We start from the raw sequence: 23,766 nt of genomic DNA on the forward strand, positions 1-23,766 counted from the left end.
TGAGCTAGCTGGGTGGCATCACTGACTTGATGGACGTGAGTCTGAGTGAACTCCGGGAGTTTGTGATGGACAGGGAAGCCTGGCGTGCTGTGATTCACGGGGTCTCGAAGAGTCGGACATGATTGAGCAACTGATCTGATCTGATCTGATATTTTATCTTGGTTTTCTGTTCGTGTGCTTTTACTATGAAACACTAAACATGTTTTAAAACAAAATTGCATTATGCAATATGTATGAGTGTGTATACAGTTTGATTTTAACATTTTCTATGTAACATTGTATTGTGATTGTCTTCCTATCTTTTTTTTTTTTTTTTTAGTGGCTATTGAGTATGCCCACTGAAGGATGTGGCATAATTTTTTTTCTTGTATTTAAATTGTAAATAAATAATGTGATGACTGGCCTTGCATGTAAATCTCCATTTGCACTCTGTTTACTTCAGATAAACACCCAGGAACAGTATTATTAGGTTACAACTTATACCCCTTTCCAACTCTCTGGCTACACATTGTCACACAGTCTTCTAGAACATGTGCAACCATTTGGGCTCCTATGGAAGTGTCTACCAACTCTACTACCCAGCATTGGACACAATCAGGAAAATATTTGCAGTTGAATAATGTTTGTTGATGTTGAATACTTTTTCTCAGATATTTATTGCCTAGTCTTCTGTCTTATGGAAAATGCCTTAATTTTTTTTTGTCTACAGGAATATAAGGAATTGGTCTTTTGTACATGTAGCATGGGTGCTGGGCTCTGATATCCTATTCAAAATCCAACAATTTCAGAGAAGGAAATGTATTTAATTTTTACTCCGTTAGATAATAATTTAATTAATTAAGCCTTAATTCATGAAGACAATCTTAACTTCAATTTTTTTTCCTTTTTAGGTAATTCAAGCCTTACAGTTGGTAGATAAAACTTTTGGATTGTTAATGGAAGGCCTAAAGCAGAGAAACTTAGTCAATTGTGTCAATATAATCCTTTTGGCTGACCATGGTATGCTTTTTTAAATCATATTTTATCATTGATCCTATCTTATCACTTTGGGGAGCACACAAATATAATAAGGAATTTTAGAGTCTGTATTTCTAGACCTAGAAGCTCTTGAATGCACTAAGAATGGTAGGCTGTGACTAGAGGACTAAAATTTATACTTTAAGTTCAATTATTCTAACAGTCATTCTGAAAACTGTATCCATACATTTCATTTTCTGTAAAGATGGAGTTAGAGCTCTATAGGGATACAGTTGGGCTGTTATTCAATCACAAAAAGTGCCTCTTTTTTCAGTAAATGATTCTTTCATATAGATTGGCTTCAATTGACTGTGTTGGCTAGCTTTACGATGTCCTGCGTATTTTTTCTGAATCACGTGAATAGACTTCTCTAAAGTCCTAGCACTCCACATTTCTTGACTCGAGGTTAGCTTTCCATTTCAGTTAACTTGAATGTGTAAGGAGGTGAGATGCTGCCACGCCGTCTGCAACCTCATTTTTAAAGTACTCATTCATTCAACAAATATTTTTAAAGTGCTAACTCAATGCCGAGATGTTTCCTCGATATGGTGTGTGAGGAAGTACATAAGGGAGAGGTGGATCTTTTCTGGATGGGGTGGCCTAGAGGGACAAGAAGATGAAAAGGAGCATGTCTATAGAACTTCTGTTTATATCTTAGGACATCAAGATGATGTGAAACATAGTAATTAAAGAGTTTCTAATTGCTCTAAAGTTAAGGGAAATGTTTTAATACATATCTTGTTAAAAGAAATTATAAAACATACAAATAGTGAAGTAAATAAAAATAATACAAGGAAAAGTATGGACTGAGTCTGAAAAATCTTCAAATAAAAAAAAGAGTTAACTACAAATCTTTTTAGGAATATATGCTGCTCATATATATTTAAATAAGACCCTTATGAAAAATAAATATTCTTTAAACTTTGTTCTCCTACTTATTTTATTGTTTTATAAAAATGTATGCTATACTTTGGATGAAAGTATTTCATCTTGCCTTATGTACAAATCAAATTTTATAAATTAGCTCTCTATAGAGAACATTCTTTTTCAAAATTAACTGATCTACATTGAACAGGTGATCTGTTTATAATTCCTATCCATTCTTTCTTATAAACCTGATTCTTCTCTTCTACTACCAAGACTTCCAAAGCCTGCCATTTAGAATGAAGTAATTGGGTAAACTGTAAAGCTTCTCAAAATCTTAGTTTGATATATGTAACATAAAATATCTGCTGTTTGACCTGATCAGAGACAATCAATTGTTACCATCTTATACAGTCAGTGGACACTTTTTTTTTTTAATTCAGGAATGGATCAGACCTATTGTGACAAACTGGAATACATGGCTGATTATTTTTCCAGTATAAACTTCTACATGTTTGAAGGACCTGCCCCCCGCATCAGGACTCGTAACATACCTCAGGATTTTTTTACCTGTGAGTGTGAAGATGCCCAAATAGAAGAATAATGGTAAAACTAAAAGCAAATAATATAGGCCCCTAATTCTGAGAATTCACGTATTACCAGGCCCCCTTTTCTGACTTCTTGGGAAGACCGCACAGAAGTAAATAAGAAACTCCCATGTTTAAATACAGTCTGTTGATAAAGTCTATGGTAATATCTAATATTGTTAGGTTAAAATATATTCCACTCCATTCTTAAATACTAAAATAATTCTTTGCTTAAAATACTTTTTATTTAATTGTATCAGATCATAGTCATTAATAAGCTATGCCAATTCACCTGAATTATTTAATTTTATAGTTGTCAAGTTTCAATTGTAATATGACTTATTTGTTTTTCTTTTCAAACAGTTAATTCTGAAGAAATTGTTAGGAACCTCAGTGTAAGTATACTGTCTCCTAATACATATATTTAGATTAATGCAATGTCTTTAATCTGGGTTTCAAGAAAATTGTATTCTGTATTTTCTAGTCCAAACCATTTGTAATTTATTTCTTAAACCTCAGTCAACAATTTTTTATATTCCTGTCAGTTGCTTTTACTTTAGCTGTTTTTGTTTTGAAATTGACACCACTGTAGGAAATTTGTTTTGGTACCAGTTTCACTGACTTTTAAATTGAATGGGCTGATGTTTCATTCAAAGGATCTAGGCTACTGAGTTTTGGGCAACACCATTTTTCACATTTTTTGTATGATTTAATATCAGGAAATAGCAAATCATGGATTTTATAGATCTTTTTATACAGTTAAGAGCAGTCATTTCTTTAAATATAATTGAAACTGCTTTTAATTGGCTCTTGCATCTCAGGTTGTAAAAGCAGGGCAAATTCTAGATAGCTCAAAGCAATTGGGATTTTTCAAGGTGAAGTTCACCACTTCTGGAGAGTGTGTAGTGGTTTTAATAATTCTGTGTTTAAAGTATGTTTGCAAATATATATCTATTTATATGGATTTATAAGTTTACCATTGCTTGGGGTGGGGCTAGATTTATTTACATATAGGTAATATGCAATTATAGTAAAAACAGAATAAAATGCGAGTGATTGAAGATAAAGAAACACTAGGGAAAGAATAGTTACTATAACCTGGGACACACTGCAAATTTGAAGTAGGAATGACTGCTTAAGCAGAAATGCCTTTATGTTAATCACTCCTTTTTTCTCTTACACCTAATATCCTGATCTTGAATAAGCATGAGGGGTCCTCTTACCCCTGCTAGTGAGGGTTTACCTGTAGTGTAGCCATGCTGATGGAGGGGCAGTGTAGTGAATTTTTAATATACAGACTCTAAATCCACACACTGTTTTCCCTTAAGAAGTCCTGTTGGTGAGATGAGGAAGGGCAAATGCCTAATAATCCCAGAGGTGCAAAGGGATTTGGAAATCCATTACATTTATGCATAGTTTTCCCATTTTATAGGTGTCATGAAGAAATAATTTACCTCTTTTTCAGTGCCGAAAACCTGATCAGCATTTCAAGCCCTATTTGAGTCCTGATTTGCCAAAACGCCTACATTTTGCCAAAAATGTCAGAATTGACAAAGTCAATCTTTTGGTGGATCGACAGTGGCAGGCTGTGAGGTTTGTGTGTCTAATTTTTCTCATAATACTTTTAACAATCATCTTTCATAATAAATTTCCTTGACCTTATCCTGTTATTATAATCACATGAATCTTCCTGGGCATGATAATTTCTTGATCTTTTATATGCTATCTAGCAATTCTGTATATGAAATGACTGTTACTAGGTTGCCAGCCTTAGCATCCTAATCTTCACAATGTAGATAAGAATGAGGAAGAAGGCTGACTATTTATCAATTGTTCCAGAGATTATTGGTACCACCATCTTCTCACTCCACTGTGGTCTCTGTTAGGTGGCAGACAGGATATAAAAATGATATTAGTTGTCTCACAGGCTGGTAATGAGTAAATGATTAGATGGCTCTCTAAGATCTTTGTCATCTTTGTGGTTTCTCTGAAAGAGCATGCTTATGTCTGTAAGGCCAAGCTAACCAATTAGTTACAACTTTTTTTTTCTAGTTACAATTGTGATTCACATTGATCATTGAACATCTGCAAATATGTCTGTTTTAAGAAAATATAAACCATAATTCCATCCCCAAATAACAAACTAATTAATTGATTCAGCAAAATTTTATTTGTGCTTTCTCTGTGTGTACCAAACCTTGTTCTAGGCTTTTGGGATACAGAAATCATTCCATCCCTCCTCGTCAAGTGGAGAAGTCTGATAATAAGCCAGTACACAAATAAATACACCCTATCTGGTAGTTTACATTCCCTATCTCACATTCCCTACTTTTTGTATTTTATTACAGCATTTTTCCCATATGTATAAATGGATATATGTGGAATCAGGTTCATACTATGTTTTCTGGCCTATCTTATTTGTATGTTACATAATACAGAGGAAAATAAAGGAAAATACCGTAGCTGAAAGATATGTTTAATAGAGGAAGAGGAGATGAAGGAAGAGAAGAAGTTGGGCTCTAATATAAATGTGTACAGAATGAGGAACTGAAGATGTACTAGAGTCTATCCTCTGAGGTAACAGGAAAGCCAAGCAGAGCACCACTCGGCCAGAGAGAGTGCAGTTTAACATAAAGCCACTAGATGGCACTAGCCTTTCTTCTTGAAGTTTGAGCACCTTCGGCTCAGTGAGCTGTCCTGTGGCTTAGGACAGCATTCTCTCTAAAAAAAAAAAAAGATTAAAATATATGAACATGATTAAGCTTTACTTCTGTTATATTATAAGTTTTTAGTAGTGTGGGTTTGTAATATATAAATGTGAGTTCTCCAAATATTTACTGTTAAGGATATGAGATCAAATGGTATAAGGATATGAATTAGGAGACCAATAGTCCAACATGAGAAAGTGCCCATGGGTTTGACAGCATGGACTATGGGCTCTGGAAGGAGAGTCCAGCCACGGTAATACCTCTGGCTTTCAGTCTTTATTACTCAGTCGCAAATTGTGAGCTTTGTACATTTACTAGCAAGCAGTGAGATATAAACAGAGCAGCAGCCCCAGAGTTCAAGTTGTGAGAACTTGGACATATTAATATGCCAAGGCTTCATTTTCTCAGCTGCAACACATCATGAACCTGGTTTTGCTATTCTCTTGCTATGTGAACACAAAGTAAACTAACTTACGTCAGAGGAATTGTTGACCACAGCCCTAACCAGAGCAACAGGAAAGTCTCACCTGATTAGATCTTGGGGTTATTCTATCTCCAGCTCTTAACACATGAAGCTCAGGCTACCTGTTTTCTAAGTTAAAATACGTCATCTTTAGTTATAATGTTCAATATTTGATGAGTAGATTAGATTCCATTTTTGAAAATTATAGCAAATTTCATCATTTAATATAATCTATGTTCCTCCTTCTCCTCCTTGTTTTGCCCTTTTAAAAATGTTTTAGATTTTACTACTTTGGAGGAACCCAGTTATTTGAAGGAGAAGGCAATGGCAACCCACTCCAGTACTCTTGCCTGGAAAGTCCCATGGACGGAGGAGCCTGGTAGGCTGCAGTCCATGGGGTCGTTAGGAGTCGGACACGACTGAGCGACTTCACTTTCACGTTTCACTTTCATGCATTGGAGGAGGAAATGGCAACCCACTCCAGTGTTCTTGCCTGGAGAATCCCAGGAACGGCGGGGCCTGGTGGGCTGCCGTCTATGGGGTCTCACAGAGTCGGACACAACTGAAGCGACTTAGCAGTTATTTGAAACTAGTTGAAGTAATGTTAAAGTTCCCTTTTAGATAACATGAATAATAGCTTTTTATTTTATGAATGGAAACTGACAAATCATCAGTAAGTCCAGGCACCTTTCTCACAGTGGAGATAGACATAGTCCCCACTAAGGATAGTCACCCAGGCAGAGAGGATGGCAACAGTTATAATCAGGTGTAGCAACTGTTGCAATGGGATCAAGGACAAGGCACAAGGAAACAAAAAGAGTGATTTCACACTGCAGGTACAAATGCCAGAGAATGTCAGAGAACACTTTCTGGAGGGCCTGACTTCTGCTCTGGGTTTTGAAGACTCAGGATGGGTTAGGCTACATGCTGTGACACAAGCAGGTTTGCCCAGGCAGTTGTCAGTCTGAGCATTGTACAGAGACACTCAGCCCAGAAGATGAGTGAGAGGGGAAATCTAACCCTTGCTCAGCTCAACAAGCCTTGACAGGCTGTGTTTACAGGAGGAGAAGGACCCAGTTTCCTTGCTGGAAGGCACTCATCTGCTTGCCAAGCCTTGAGCACTGGCAGCTTGTGATTTCTCAGAGGTGCTTCTTTCTCTGATTGCTCAGCTCAGAGGAGTGGAGTACTTTATTATTTTTTTTTTTTAAGCCAGTAGGAGTTCTGGGGCAAAGGAAGGTAGAAAGATAGTGTCAGGTTTCCAGGCAGAAGGATCAGACTCCATCAGTTGAAAGTAGATCCATATTGCTAGAGCGCCTAGTGAGTAAAGCTGACCTCTGCACAAAGGGCCTTATTTGTCATGACTAAGGAATGTGACTTTGTGAAGTAAGTAGGAGACCACTCGGAGATAGAAGGTGGCTCAAGGTGAATAGATTGGGATTTGCATTTCAGAGAGCTCACTCCAGCTGCCCTATGGAGGAGGATGGTCAAGTGAGTAGCATGGAGGCCAGTTAGAAAAGTGAAAGTGTTAGTAGCTCTGTCGTGTCTGACTCTTTGTGACCCCATGGACTGTAGCCCACCAGGCTCCCCTGTCCATGAAATTCTCCAGGTAAGAAAACTGGAGTGGGTAGCCATTCCCTTCTCCAGAGGATCTTCCTGACCCAGAGACCCTACCAAAGTCTCTTGCATTGCAGGCAAATGCTTTACTACCTGAGCCACCACAGGTCATAACCCATTCTTCAGCATGATGACAGCCCCAAGGGAAGCTATGGAGCCGTGGGGGATGGTAAAACTAGTCACTTAGCACACTATTGGGCAAATATGTATGGTGAACTTACGACTTAGACTTTCCAGGAAGTTACTGGCTCACTTTATTCTGTCTCACATTTGTACTCATTAAAACATGTGTTTCCATTTCCAGCAGGGGTATATAGTGTTAAATACATTTGGGTGTGTGTGTGTATGTGTGTGTTATATGGAAGATTCTGAAGTTCAGAGTCAGGATAACCAGTTCAGGTCAGATCCATCATAGCACAGAACAGTGAGAATAGAAAAGAAAAGCGCAGGGAAAGTGACAGATATGGCAGAGGAAGATAGGACTTGGTAACTAATTGGGTATCAGGAGAGGTCTTGCTCAGTGTCCATCTTTGTTGTTATCCAGCTGTGGCAGAGAAATGGGGCCTTGATTTTGACTTTGTTAATTAAACACAGAGAAGAGAAAACAGAATTTGCTCCAAGAGATTTTAGATAGTACTTGGAATTTGAGCTAAATTTTGAAAGATAAAATCACCCAAGTGCCAGCTTCCGTTTTTCCATATGTAATTTCCAGAGCCAAATTAGTGTTTGGAACACTTGAACATGAGTAATTAGGAGAACAAATTTCTAAAGTTTTCATTTGGAAAACCATAGAAAATAGAGTTTTTCAAACACTATTTTTGTCTTTTGCTTCCAAACGCAGTTTTGTAATACTAATGTTTTTCTAATGGAGTTGGATTAGGAGTTGGAACTATAAAAACAAGCAAACAAAAACTAGATTTTTTTTTCCTGAAAACAGAAAAATAAATAAAGGATCAATTTTAGAAAATTTTATCAATGACTTGGTTCAAAAGACCTTTTCTTTCTTTCATTCATGAATACTCTAACTTGCCACACAGAATTTAAAACTGAATTCACCTCAATCAAATAGTTCCAATAATCTTAGGAAAACCAAATATTTATTCAATAAGGATAAAAATATTTTTTAAAACAAGTTTTACCTTCTACCAATAATTTTATTAGAATTAAGATGACATTAATTTTAATTTTAATTTCTAATTAATTATTATAATTAAGATGACATAATTTTAATAGAATTAGAATTAAGATTTATTTTTTATTTTGTGATTTATTTTTATTTTTTATGTAAAATGAGTGAGAATCAGTTATGAATTTTTAAAAGGTTGAGTATTTTTAAGACACTAAATTAAAGCCTGTTCTTAAGGCTACAATGTAAATAACCAAAACACTGTGTATATGAGTGAATGTGTGTGTGTGTGTGTGTGTGTATTTGCCCATGGGGTTCAGTTCAGTTCAGTTCAGTCGCTCAGTCGTGTCCGACTCTTTGCGTGGGGAGAAGTCTTTTAAGGCCCAAGTTTGGTTACAGTTGACATTTTCCCTTGGGGGCCTACTTTGAGGACTTTGCAGGTGGCGCTGGTAGTAAAGAACCCACCTGCCAGTGCAGGAGACATAATGAGACCAGGGTTCAATCCCTGGGTCAGGAAGATCCCCTGGAGGAGGGCACGGCAACCCACTCCAGTATTCTTGCCTGGAGAAGCTCATGGAGAGAGGAGCCTGTCAGGCTACAGTCCATAGGGTCGCAGAGTCAGACATGACTAAAGCAATTCAACATGCACACTTAATTTGAACCAGTATAAAATTGTTGTTGTTCAGTCGCTAAGTTGTGTCTCTTTGCAACCCCATGGACTGCAGCTCACCAGGCTTCCCTGTCCCTCGCTATCTCCCAGAGTTTACCCAAGTTCATGTCCGTTAAATCGGTGATGCCATTCATCTCATTCTTTACTGCTTTAAATAATTTAGGTTCATTTATCACTATTTTATTTTCAAGTATGAAAACTGCATATAAAATTGCTGCTGCTAAGTCACTTCAGTCGTGTCCGACTCTGTGTGACCCCGTAGACGGTGGCCCACCAGGCTCCCCGGTCCCTGGGATTCTCCAGGCAAGAACACTGGAGTGGGTTGCCATTTCCTTCTCCAATGCATGAAAGGGAAAAGTGAAAGTGAAGTTGCTCAGTCGTGTCCGACTCTTCCCGACCCTATGGTCTGAAGCCTACCAGGCTCCTCCATCCATGGGATTTTCCAAGCAAGAGTAGTAGAGTGGGGTGCCATTGCCTTTTCCAATAAAATTGCTAATATTGCTCAATTCAAAGATTAAAATGTGAAAATGTAAGCAAAATACAAATGAATTGACTTTTAAAAGTCTTTCAAGTAATAGAACAACCTCCTATGGAAGAAAATCCCAAAAGTTAAATATAAACTCTGAATTTAAAGAATATACTGGCTTTTCCTGCTCAAATGTTATAATGAACTTACCCTGAGTTTTCTCTATCCATATTTTCATATTATTTCCCTAGACATACCAGCCATAAAATTGATATTTCCCCCCAGTTCCAAAGATATATTTTTAAAGTACTGAAATGCTTAAAGAAATATATTAATGAAATTAATCTTAATCACACAGACATGGCTGTGTAAACACTCAAGTAAGCCTGAAGACAAATTTTATAAAAATATGTGACTTTGTTTATCTTTCTCTTAATGTTTAAGAGTCAAACATTTTTAAATTCTATTTATAGATGCTGGAATTCTCCTTCCTTCTTTCCTACCATTCTCTTTGTTCCTCTGTGGCTGTGAATTTGAGCATGAAAATAAATATGTTTATGCTATTGTTGACAGAAAATTTTACTTATATAAAAGCAGAAACCACATCAAAACCTAGAAAGCTCAGTTTGCAATAAGGCCTCATATCAAAATAGACTGATCACAGTGTAATAATATTTTTTTTATAGGAATAGAGCATATTCATACTGTGGAGGAGGCAACCATGGTTATGACAATGAGTTTAAGAGCATGGAGGTAACAACTTATTGCCTTTTTTAAAACAAATATTTATTGAGCACCTACTTTGTGGCAGACAATGTTTAGGACTCTTGAATACATTTGTGAACAACACAGATAAAGACCTCTGCCCTCGTGAAGTTTTCATTCTAACAGGTGGATATAGACAATTGGCATAACAAAGCAATATGCTTTGCTGATTATCTTGGGAAAATATATATGTGTATATTTGTATTCTTGTCACCTGAAAATAACTGCTTACCCATGTTTGATTCTGTTCTCCTAGTTATTTATATTCTAAAACAATTAGATCTGTTAGACATAATGTAATTAAGTTACCTTTAATTAGAGCAGGAAATGGCAACCCATTTCCATATTCTTGCCTGGAGAATCCCATGGACAGAGGAGCCTGGCAGGCTACCATCCACGGGGTCACAAAGAGTTGGACATGACTGAGTGACTAACACACAAAATCAGCTAAACATAAATAAAAATATTTAGGTCTCTTTATCCTAAAAGTAAATGAGAGATGTATTTGAGAAATCAGTGAGCAAATATAAGTTGTACAAAAATTCAATGCTTAGAAATTTCAACATTTTTTGTCATGTAGTAGTAATATATATGAATGATGATATGAAAGGAGTATAAAAGAATATATGATTTGTGTGATAAATTTCTAATTTCTATCATCCAGATACTATAGAACTGTGCTGGCATTAATTGTCCACTAATACTTGTATTATCCTGGTTTGTTGACATAGGAGATGCTATGGAAGTAGGTGGATTTAGAAATAAACACAGTATAGATTATACTTGATTGCACTTAGTACAATATCATAGGTAGAAATGATGCAAAAATCATTGTCAAATCTGGAAAGCAGCCAATATTTATTACAACTATAAATAGAATATTGAAAAATTGTGATCACTCCATTGTACACCTGTAACTTATATAATATTGTACAGCAACTATACTTCAATAATAAAACAACATACAGCAAAAAAAAAGTATGGAAAGCATTCCTTACAGAGCAATAAGATATGAATAGAAGAGTTGTTAAATCATATCTCTTGTCTGTTTTTGAGTTTACATGGCATTTAATAACTGGACTTTTAATGCCTAGGCTATCTTTTTGGCACATGGACCCAGTTTTAAACAGAAGACCGAAGTTGAACCATTTGACAATATTGAAGTCTATAACCTATTATGTGGTAAGTATATCTATATAAATTCAGTAATCAAATGTGAATTGAGTTTCAAAAATATGAATTTTGAAGTTGGTGATATGCTGATATCACTTCTAGGTGATATCCTAGAAGTAGATGCTCTGCCTTAAGAAGACAGAAAGTAGAAAAAGACGAGGGAGAAATATTTATTAATCAGAATTATTCAGCTATAAGTGTGAGGTTTTTTTAAGTAATGATAAACACTAGACCTTGGGAGTGGAGAAGGAAATGGCAACCCGCTCCGGTATTCTTGCCTGGAGAATCCCATGGACAGAGGAGCCTGGCGGGCTACAGTCCATGAGGTCACAAGAGTCAGACACGATTGAGTGGCTAAACAACAACAGACCTTGGGAGACCAACTTTTCTGTTAGTTACTATATGAAAATTTGATAGAGATTAGATAAATAAAATTACACTTCCAACTTCTCAAAACAGGAATAGCACACCTAAAAACAGAAGTATTTTCTTGTGATTACAGACAGAAAGCTTCTGGAATAAAAGGAGGTAAAAAAAAGTCCTGGTGGATCAGCACTTATTACACTCAATGTTAAAAACCTTAAAGAACTAGAGTTTGGGGAATCTAACCCACCTTCCTGCTGGTATGCTTACCTCAGACCACGTACCACTTAGCAAGACAATGAACAAGCTGCAATTTCACCTTTCACTTTAGGAATTCGTTAACAAATTTGCTCCCGATTGTCACTCTTATTAATCTTGCCACTGGCTTGTGGTAATTGAATGTGACTTAGATACCAAAGACTATCCATTTAAAAAGAATGTGTTGTAGCCTTAACAACTTAAAGTCTTGGTTCCCAAGGCTGAGTTTGTGGTCAGGGCTGCTGGCCCTTTTTAGGGAGGGTTTAAAAGGAAAAAGAGAGGATGGCAGTTCTAGGAGAGATCTCTTTGGGGGCCTCAGCAGGAGCCACGTACAAGGGTATGTTGGTGCAAGATTTGTATGTTCTGTTTTTATAGGGAAAATTATTTTAAGCAGAGTTCACCAGTTTATTACTTTAAAAGTATCTGTACTTAGAGAACTTTCCTATAACTAAGTAAATATACTATAAGTAATATTATAAATTATTTAACTTCTTTAAACTTGTTTTTACTGAAAGGGTGGCTCAGAAGTTAAGGAATCCGCCTGCAATGAAGATTCAATCTGGGTTCAATCCCTGGGTCAGGAACATCCCCTGGAGAAGGAAATGGCAACTCACTCCAATATTCTTGCCTGGAGAATCTCATGGACAGAGGAGCCTGATGGGCTGCCATCCATGGGGTCGCAAAGAGTTGGACCCAACTGAGCGACTAAGCACACAAAATTGTTCTTACTGAAAGTATAGCTTTTTATGCTGCTGCTGCTGCTGCTGCTAAGTTGCTTCAGTCGTGTCCGACTCTGTGCGACCCCATAGACGGCAGCCCACCAGGATCCCCCATCCCTGGGATTCTCCAGGCAAGAGTACTGGAGTGGGGTGCCATTGCCTTCTCAGAGCTTTTTATGCTAGAAAACCATGATATGCTTAAGGCATAAAGTGACCATTTAAGCAAAGATACTTTTCTCTGGAGGAACAGAAACAGTTCATGAACATTCCTGTGGCTCATTTAGAGCAACTGCTTCTATTTTCTAGAAAGATGAGGTAGGTAAATTGAGAAGGAAAGGGAAAGCTGGTAAACCAAACGGCATATACAGCAGAATTTATTAAAGAAATAAATAGCAGGTGTTTGCTTTCTATCATCTTCTGCATAGATGTTGCTGCCTTCTAATTTAAAACTCCTTTGAATTTACTTTTTAAACAGATCTGCTACACATTCAACCAGCACCAAACAACGGTACCCATGGTAGTTTAAACCATCTTCTGAAGGTCCCTTTTTATGAACCATCCCATGCAGAGGAATTGTCAAAGTTTTCTGTTTGTGGCTTTACTGCTCCATTGCCCACAGATACTCTAGGATGTTCATGCTCCAGACTACAAACTGTAAGTAATAACTTGATGGATCCATAAGAGTGTAAAGGGCAAGCTCATCTATAACCAGGGTAGCTAACAACTAGGTTTCTAATTTAGCTCAGATATTTACTAAATAAGTATGTGGTTTCTCTGAACCTTATCTGAAAATAAGAACGACATTGCAAGATTAAGTTTTTGAGTATGTTTTGTAAACTGGAAAGCACTATTTGGCAATTGTTACTCCATGGTGGGCTATCTATCCCTGATCATTCGAAACAGTGGAATCCTGGGGCTCTCTTTGATTTCCCTCATAAACTACCTCTCCTAAAGCTTAAGAATCATATGGCCAAACTTGGTTATTTCAGAACAATAATATCTAGAGGGGCCAAGGACTGAGATCTAGCATCAGACACACCCACTAGAATAGGTGGTATGGCGTCTGATCAGCAGGAAGTCTAGCGTTTTCAGTGGGAGGTATTTGATCAATGCTTGGACACTGGTTGACAGTCAGCACTGGGAAGGTCTTTTTAGAGGTTAAGTGCCAAAGTTAGTTCAGGAGTAGGATTTCAGATTCCTGGAGACCCCCATCAAGGTGAGATTCCAGTGCTAAGAGGGGTCTCCCAAAGGCTAGCAATCAGAACAGGAACTCAAAATACAAGGAGAAAACCCCTACACCTCTGTAGGAATTGGAGCACATGGGTGGGACTGGGATTTCAGAATGGAACTGGAGTGCAGTTACCAGGAGTCTATCAAGCTCAAACTAATGTCAAGGTACACTTGATGCCAAGTTCCAAGGGTGGTTGTAAAGCTAAGTAATCAGTTGCTGCCTCAGGGAAGAATTGTTTCTTACATTCAGGGGACAGGGAAGACTTTCCATTCTCTAATCCTCAAAATAACATTATATCACAGAAATAAAGGCATAAATAAATTACCAACCAAAAATGATTTAAAGGGACAAAAATCTAAGCTTCCTGCAAAAAATCTAATCTACACTGAAGATCGGAGTAAGGGTGTAGGTTTCCTACTGCTCCAGATAACCTCAGTAGAACTACTGTTTAAAGTAATGATAAAAATGCTATGAAGCAGGTGTTTTATTCCGCTCTTTAGAAATAAAGAGGACTCTGAAAAGTTAGGTGAATTGTCCAATGTCACAGAAGCTCAGTCTATCTGATTGGAAAACACAAGTTCTCTGTAAGGAAGGTCCCTTCCTGCTCAAAGTGTGGTCCCAGGATCAACATCTGCTTTACTTGCAAGCTGATTGGAGATTCAGAATCTCAGGCCCTTCTGAGGTCAGGCATACACTGAACCAAAATTTGCATTGAAGCAAGACCCTCAAGGGAGTTGCATGCACATATATTAAAACCTAAGAAGCCCTGGGATGTTGTCATCCCAGCTTAGTAGTTGATTCCAGTCATAGTCAAAATGATCAGCCTTATCAATTTTTTCTTTGCAACTTCCCACACAAAAAATATATTCTTGCAAGTAGTAATATCTCCGTATCTTTAAGTTAGTGAAAGAACTGGAATTTAAACTCAAGTTGCTGCTGCTGCTGCTGCTGCTAAGTCGCTTCAGTCATGTCCAACTCTGTGTGACCCCACAGACGGCAGCCCACCAGGCTCCCCCGTCCCTGGGATTCTCCAGGCGAGAACACTGGAGTGGGTTGCCATTTCCTTCTCCAATGCAGGAAAGTGAAAAGTGAAAGTGAAGGTGCTCAGCGACCCCATGAACTGCAGCCCACTAGGCTCCTCCATCCATGGGATTTTCCAGGCAAGAGTACTGGAATGGGGTTTGACTTTTTTGTTCAGTAGTAAAACATTTATGAGATTACTACAGAAATAGTCTTGATACCTTGTAAAACATATGTTGTTACTTTGATTCACTTCTTCCCCATCTCCCACATTATCTTGCAGAATTCTGACATTGAACGTGTGAATCAAATGCTAAATCTCACCCAAGATGAAAGTAAGTCAGTGGAAACTATATTAAATCTTTGTTGTTTAGCCCTAACAAAACACCATGCTGTCTTTTTGGGCTTCTCTGAAATAAGCTTACAGTCTCTTTTGACCATGAAGATTTTATTGTCAGTACACAGGAGGGAAAAATACCACAAATCTAATCACAGCATCACAAGCATGCAATAGTTACACTGGTTCCAAGGATGGGACAAACTCCTTGAAATGGCTGTGCATCACCTACAGTCCTCTATTCACTTTTTTAGATGTGAAAAGACAAATTGCCTGGGTTTAAGTCCTGTGTCTACGGCTTGCCAGCTGTGTAACCTGGGCCAGATTACTTAACCTCTCTGTATCTCAGACTTCTCATGTATAAAAATAGTACTCATCTCATGTAACTGTAAGATTAAAAGAGCGGATGAGTAGAAAGAATTTAGAAGTGTCTGGTCTGAAGTAATGTAATTATTAACTGTTATCCCTTTTATTTTTTACTTAAAAATTTTTTAAATTGTGATATAATTGATATATAACATTATAGTAGTTTCAGGTATACAATATAATGATTTTATATTTGTATTTATTGTGAAATGACCATCACAATAAGTCTATTTAACATCTGTCCCCATACACAGTTATAATTGTTTTTCGTGTAATGAGGGTTTAAAAAGTTTGCTTTCAGTCAGTTTCAAATGCGAAATACTGTATTATTAACTATTATCAACATGTTATCTTTTAAGTATTCTTGTACCAAACTCTCTAGGTCTGTTTTTGTCATTTGTAAAATGGAAATAGCTATTTTTAGACCTGTTACGAAGATTAAATGAGTTAACATATGTTTGTACTTAGAACAGTGCTTTTCACACAGTAAAAGTTCAGTAAATATGTTGGCTATTTTGATGATCTTCTTATAATCTACTGTTATTCCATGGCATAAATACTTTGCAGGATTTTTAGCCATCAGTGCTTGATGAAATCTAGATTATAATGGCAAACAAAAAAGAATAAATACATTAGGACATACTTTTAATAAAATTCCAATTTCTTTCCTAGGACAATAAGTATAGTAATTAATCTTTGTTATAAGTATGTGCTTTTAAGGTTTTATCTCTTCAAATATGTCTTGTGAACTGTAAGCTGTTTAGCTAAGTAATTTATCTAAGCCTTAGTTTCATAATTTGTAGAATGAAATAATAACACCTACCTCATTGGGTTGTTGTTAGATGCAAAGAGGTTAAATAAGTAAAAGAGTTACCAGCTGCTGCTGCTAAGTCACTTCAGTTGTGTCTGACTCTGTGCGACCCCATAGACGGAAGCCCACCAGGCTCCCCCATCCCTGGGATTCTCCAGGCAAGAATACTGGAGTGGGTTGCCATTTCCTTCTCCAATGCATGAAAGTGAAAAGTGAGAGTGAAGTCACTTAGTCATGTCCAGAGTACCTGGAAAATAGTAATCCATCAGAGATAGGTGGTTTGTATGCATAGACCCCATAGACAGGCTCCTCTGTCCGTGGAATTCTCCAGGCAACAATTATTTACTGCATTGGGTTGCCATTCCCTTCTCCTGGGTATCTTCGATATTGAACCTGGGTTTCCTGCATTGCAGGCAGATTCTTCACCATCTGAGCCAAGAGCTCAGAGCCAGGCTGTGCAATAGAAACATTTGCTAATTTCACATTTTTATTTTATGTTATTTTTATTTTAGTAACAGCAACAGAGAAACTAAATTTGCCATTTGGGAGGCCCAGGCTTATACAGAAGAACAAGGAGCCCTGTCTCCTTTATCACAGGGAATATGTCAGTGGATTTGACAAAACTCTCAGGATGCCGCTTTGGAGCTCATATACGGTCCCTAAACCAGTAAGTCCTTGTGTCCGTTGGTCCACAGAGGCTGGAAAGAAATTGTAGTTTGTTTGGTTTTTCTTTCAGAGTGATACTATTTTTTAATTTATTTTTTATATTGGACTATAATTGCTTTACAATGTTGTGTTAGTTTCTGCTGTACCACAGTGTGAATCAGCGATATGTGTACATACATCCCTTGCTTCTTGAACCTCCCGCCCAGCCCCCACATCCCACCCCTCTCGTTCATCAGAGAGCACTGGGCTGAGCTTCCTGTCTAGTTGAGCTTCCAACTAGCTGCCTGTTTTACACATGGTAGTGTATATGTGTCAGTGCTACCTTCTCAATTCATGCCACCCTCTCCTTCCCCTGCTGGGTCCACAAGCCTGTTCTCTACATCTGCGTCTCTCTCTATCCCTGCCCTGCAAACAGGTTCATCAGTTTCATTCTTCTAGATTCCACATATGTGTTAAGATATGATATTCGTTTTTCTCTTTCTAACTTACTTTACTGTGTTTGACAGACTCTAGTTTCATCCACATCACTACAAATGACCCAATTTGTAGTTCTTTGACATTTTAAATGCTGAATTTTGATTTCCAGCAGAGAGACCTAAAGGAGTCCCCTGGGCCTGTGACTTGTAAGACAGTGTCCCAGGTTTTACTTACAAGTTCTTGCAGGTGCTACATGAGTGCAAAAGAGGGATACTTGGTGTTTTGCTTGAAGAAAGCAGAGTGTTTACAGGCCAGTTGGCCAACTGGTATGGCGGACAGAAAAAAGATTTCAAAGAAAAGCAACAGGAAGTACAGAGGCACACGTTTCACTTGGTATTTCCCAAGTATTGGTGGGTGTGCCTAAGAGGTGATGGTAATTTATTTATAAAAGGTTTTGTTATTTATTTGATTACTTTAAAATACTATACTATCTGTTGTATACCTGGGTAGGTACAATAAACATAATGTGATTAAGAGGTAATTTTCTCCTATAGGGTTTAGCACTCTAAGAAGTCAGGCTAGAGTTATATGAATATAATAGGAGTCAGACCTCTCCAGATTGAAGTTGAGAATCCAATGGTTTAAATCCTCTTTTCTTTTTTACTATTTGGCAAACTCCTTTTCAGTTAATGTCACTGGGACAATTGGCTTCCATAAGAAAAAAAAAATCTCAGCTCCTTACTTGACACCATATACAAAATTAAATTACTGGTGAAATTCTAGACCCAGATGTGAACAGCAAACCCATATTTTCTCTTGTGTATATGTCTATGGCCTTAGGATAAGGAAGGAATTCGTAGTACATAGAATAACAACAAAAACTAAAATAATTCAAAGGAAATTGATTAATTTACATTAATGTGTGGCAAAAAACTAAGTTATGGATGGATTTGCATTGCATATAAGAAACAAATGATGACCATAACAGGAGAAGGAAATGGCAACCACTCCAGTATTCTTGCCTAGGAAATCCCATGGACAGAGGAGCCTGGCAGGCTACAGTCCATGAGGTCACAAACAGTTGGACCTAACTTAGTGACTAAACCACCACCATAAGAAATAAGTGATGAGTATACAGAATAGTAATTAGGATACAGAACAGGCAGTAAATTTCTGCCAATAAACAAGAGAATCACAAGCATTGTACTTAATAAATGGGCAAAAGATATGGACCAAGCAATTGAACTTCATTAACAATTAGGAAAAAATAAATAAAAGCAAAAATCAATCTGCCAAAAATTAACCCAAGCACTCATTCATGGCAGAAATGGTTTTATTTAAAGCATTCCCCAGGACCATACAGCTGCCCAGTAAATGTTTACTGAGTGAATACACTGGATAAATTAATCCCAACCATTATTTTTAAAGAGCTAAAGAGAAAGCAGTATTTCCAACCAGACTCCCAACCAGAAAGATAAATAATCAGGAAGCTATTTTTGTAGAGAAAATTGGTATTTTAGATACAAAGACTCTGATGACAAACCCCTACTATTACTGTTCTTGCTAAGGGTTCAGATATTCCATCGCTTTTTATGGAAAGGAAGCGATTGGTGGTATCCAGTTTATTTACTCTTCTTGTTCCAATTCAAGATTTTTGGAGAAAAATAAGCATATTTTCCCACAACTAATTAAGGCTTTATGTGTCCTCAACGCCAACTCTCCTGCTGACAATGGTTTAATTGTGGCCAGTGGTAGACAAGCACTCATGTTGTTTTCCAATATGGGCAAATATTTTACAAAGTTGCCTGAGTTCATATGTATGGTTAATGGTGACATCAATTTCTTAATAGGCACAGTGTTCATTTATTTGTGATTTTCATACAGTGAACATACTGTGAAGCATATTATGAAACAAATATGAAGTTATTCATTGCTTAAAATAATTTCTGTTGTTTTTGATTTTGAGAGGGGCAATATGTTCATGGCCAGTTTTATTAGTCAGTTTTCTTTTGAAAAATCTAGGTACCTGGGATTATGTGGTGGTAAGGAGAATGTTTATGTTTCTAATACTTTCCCCTGCTGTCTTGCATTCCTGAATTTATATGAGCTTTAGCGGAAACCAGAGGCAGAGAGATTTTAAGTGGGCTCAGACTAGGAGTTTAGTACAATTCTTTTTTTGTTATTGTTTTAAAACGAGCGTCTTTGTTACCCAAAGTTCCTGTCCTTTCACTGGTCCCACAGAACTGCTTGTGTATTTCTCCCTCCATGTGACAGGATGGAATTCTAGCAATTTTCTGCTTTCTAATTCAGAAATTACTCTGTTAGTATGTTGTGGTTCAAGATAATTACATACAAGGATGTTTTGAGATTCACATAAAAAATGTTGTAAATCAGCTCTGTGTTTTAAAAATCAGACTTTAAATAAGCACTTTTTGGAGCGTGGACCCAATTGGCTTGTGTTTTTAAGTTTTATGGAGCTTTTGTTTTTCTGTGGCTTTGGTGGGTTTTCTAATTGTTATTATTATCTCAGAAGAGTTTTGGGGAAGTAGTTGTGATTTGAAATCAAGGTCCTAGAGCAATTGTTTCAAAACTGTTAAGGTTGCTCAGACTGTATAAGGATTTTGCTTCTGTGCTTCCTCAGTAGGAAGATGTAAAGTGTTTGTTTTTCTCTGTTGCTAGGTAGAAAATTTAAAATAATAGCAAGAATTACAATTATTATTTAGCATATAGAATTCAGAAATTGAATATGAAGTCAAAAGGCTTTTTCAGAGAAGAAAATCTAGCACAGTTTGAAAGATATCTTCCCCTGCCTATATATAGGGTAAAGGAGAGAGATATATATACATATATATACACACACACATATACATATATATATACATATACACACATACATGTGTATACATATGTATATATTTCCAATGATGGAATTTTTACAAAGCCTTTTTTGTTTCTAAAGCTTGTTAGCACTGATATTATAAATTGTGACCCAAATATGTTGTGAGTCTTTAAAAACTAGGGACATTGTTGTGTATTGCAAAAGATTTTTTTTGAACTGTAATAAGTATTTTTCCCTATAGAAAAAAAAAAAAGAACACGACCAGAAAAATAATTTTAAAATGTGTATAATTGTTATTCTTACCATAAAGCAAGACAGCAATTCTTCCATCTTCCTAAAATATGTTTTAGCTTTGACATTCAGCCTACAGATAAGGAGAGTTTATAATTTCAATAAAAATAATTTTATCCCTTTTTAAGTTCTGCTTTGTATTCATGCCCAACTAGAAATGAAAGTATCTTACTTTCCTGTCTGTGTTCAACATCTACTTCCCTTGAAGAATTTTGAGAGCTAGAGAGTTCAGATTTCATCTCAGTGTCTGAGTTCTATTTATTGTTTTCCTGACTTTCTATCCTCTGACTTAAAAAAACTCTAAGGAACTCAGAAAAGGTGGCAGGATGAAACATCAACTCACAATATCCTGGGTGTCTATATGGTTTACTGGTTTAGCTGTAGTCTCCCTGGTTCTCTCACTTTGCAACATCTTTTTTTTGACCATACCTAGTGGCATGCAGAACTTCCCTGACCAGAAACTGAACCTCTGCCCCTTGCAATGGAAGCATGAAGTCTTAACCATTGAACCACCAGGGAAGTCCCTACAACATCTTTATGTGCCCCTTTCTACCAAGTAAAGAAAACTGGTCATTCAGAATTGTTCATTATATGTTTTTGAAAGAATATGAACAAATGCTTTTAGCATTCTAGTATCCATCACCAGAAGGACAATGAAATAAATGGTGAGAGTGGATATACTGTATCTAAAACAAATACCTTCATATTTCTTAATCTGCTCCTTGTATTGGTGGTTATATCACTGAGGAGCTTCCTAAGAAAGGAAGAAATATATTTGAGGCTTAATCTCAAATGTGCATCTCAAAATGTTTTTATTCTAAATAATATGCATAATTATGGAATAGCTTTAGAATTTTAGAAATATGTTTTCTTCAAAATTAATAAGATATTAGACTTCTAATGTTTTTATATGCTTCTCCCTTTCTTCTATCTCTTGTTTTTAATTCACTTTTTAAGAAATAGCTGCAATTTCATTTTCTAGAGCTTACTGAAAATTTTATTTCTGCTTTCATATTTTTAAATCCCAAGAGCTCTTTCTATTATCTCTTTCCTTTTAAAATGCTTTCTGCTCTTTCTTTATGATAACATATATACACTCATCTATCTAAGAAGAGAGTTTTCTTCTACTCTCTGCATTGTCTGTTTTTCTTCTTGGTTTCTCTTCCCAACCCCATTGAATATATCTGATTGTCCTTGGCTGTCAGCTCACATTTTAACGGTGAGACACCAAGCTACAGGGCTGGGGCTTGCCAGCTGATAGGCTTTATTATAGATTAATTAGGAGGACCAGACATCTTGTTGGAGACTCTCAATTGTATCTAACTTTATTTTCAGGCTGGTTTGTTTTCCAAAGAAAGGACACTTCTAATCTGAATCAACATACACAGGGATGATGAGACTGGAGGGAATCTTACCGTTCAGTACATAGATTTTTAAATTTAATTCCATTGCTGTGTAGGTGTGCTTTGGCCTGGTTGTCCTTCTGGTTCAACCTCTCCAGTGAGCAAACATTCTGTCTGGCCTCTTTTACAGACTTTCAATCTGTCCTCTTCTTTCCAAATTTACACACATCCCCTGTCTTTAGGAGACTCCCAAGCTCTACGCTTCTGGTGTTCTACAGTAAGAATCAGCTTCTTTGGGCTTTCCCCAACCACAGGCTCTTGGTTGTCAATGTTCACTGGTTTACCAAGTCAAGGTTACAGTAGTAAACAAATATGTTTCTTTAACTTCCTGTTTCTGAAAAAATTTTATCACCTCTTATGTGTCTTTATCATTACTGTTCTTTTAGTAGGATTTCAGAAGGAAGCAAAGATAAATGTTTGTGTACAGTCGAGTTGAGAAATTACTCAGCTTCTGTATGGTTTTTTCCAACTGGCGTACTGCAGTATGTTCTCCACCTGTCCTTCCCCTCATCATCTCCTATCTGCTCTATATCTCATCTTGGGGATAGCACACAGTGTAACTTGTCTTTTCCTTTGTTAACTGATCTTGTGCATTTTATTTATTTTCCCCCAACTTTATTGAGATATAATTGACATATAACATTGTGTAAGTTTACAATGTGTACAATGTGATGATTTGATATATGCCTATATTATAAAATAATCACCACATATGTTTTAGAGGTAGTCGTGATTTAGTCACTGAGTTGTGTCCACCTCTTGCAACCCCCTTGTTAGACACCATAGCTAATTTTTGCTTTTAACACAATATAGTGAATAGAGGAAGAGCATTCTAATTTAATTTAATCTTCTCTTTTATAAATTGCAAAATAATTTTTTAAGAAATAAGTATGCAGTGGGCAATAGAGAGTTTATGAATCAAAATCTCTGAAAAATTTAAATGAATAGCAAAATGTTTATATACTCATAATTTTTTGCTAATAAAAATATGACTATATAATACTATATCACCTTAAGTACTTAGGTGGCACATTTAGAGGATACCTGCTAGTAAATAAATTATTGTGTTATTCTCTAAATAAAGTTGCAAAGAAAATTAAAAAAAATTCTTATATTTCATAATCAATAAAGCATAGCTACAAATTTATTAAAGTTCCCAATTAAGTAAATTCATACAACTATAGCTTCTTTAAGTTAATCTTAGGTTAACTAGAAGTTCTTGTTCAATTGAAGAATACTATTCTTAATTCTATCTATATTTTTTTTTTTTTTTTTTAATTAACCAAGATGTAGATGAGAGTGATTTCTAAAAGTTTAGTCTCTTTAACTTAATATAATTGGTCATCAGTGAAAGAAAAAGTGAAATTAATTATTCTTGTTTTACCAGATGTATAAATAGCCCAAGAGTTGTAATTTGAACTTGGAGGTGCAAGGAAAACTCAGTGTGAAATTCGGGCATGGCTTCCTCCTTTCCAAGCCCCTTACATCTTTGTCCAAGAGGCTCGGGGTCCCTGTGGCTTTATGAGGCTTTATGAGATTAGTGGAGAGGCTGCCCAGGCAGGGAGATGTGCAGTCACCTCTCCTGAAGGGAC

At 36.6% G+C, this 23,766-nt stretch overlaps 1 protein-coding gene across 1 annotated transcript in view; it reads left to right on the plus strand.

Annotated features, from left to right (window-relative positions):
* Positions 1-23,766, plus strand: part of ENPP3 (ectonucleotide pyrophosphatase/phosphodiesterase 3) — an 89,431-nt gene that overhangs the window by 52,999 nt on the left and 12,666 nt on the right. The window contains exons 12-20 of the mRNA XM_010839685.1: positions 891-999; positions 2,325-2,453; positions 2,832-2,863; positions 3,934-4,061; positions 10,202-10,268; positions 11,375-11,462; positions 13,269-13,447; positions 15,328-15,379; positions 17,071-17,225. Of these exons, the coding sequence (XP_010837987.1) occupies positions 891-999; positions 2,325-2,453; positions 2,832-2,863; positions 3,934-4,061; positions 10,202-10,268; positions 11,375-11,462; positions 13,269-13,447; positions 15,328-15,379; positions 17,071-17,225 (939 nt within the window). The remainder of the gene's footprint in view (positions 1-890; positions 1,000-2,324; positions 2,454-2,831; positions 2,864-3,933; positions 4,062-10,201; positions 10,269-11,374; positions 11,463-13,268; positions 13,448-15,327; positions 15,380-17,070; positions 17,226-23,766) is intronic.

This window comes from Bison bison, unplaced genomic scaffold (genome assembly GCF_000754665.1).
Source record: "Bison bison bison isolate TAMUID 2011002044 unplaced genomic scaffold, Bison_UMD1.0 scf7180017864132, whole genome shotgun sequence".
Lineage (NCBI taxonomy): Eukaryota > Metazoa > Chordata > Mammalia > Artiodactyla > Bovidae > Bison > Bison bison.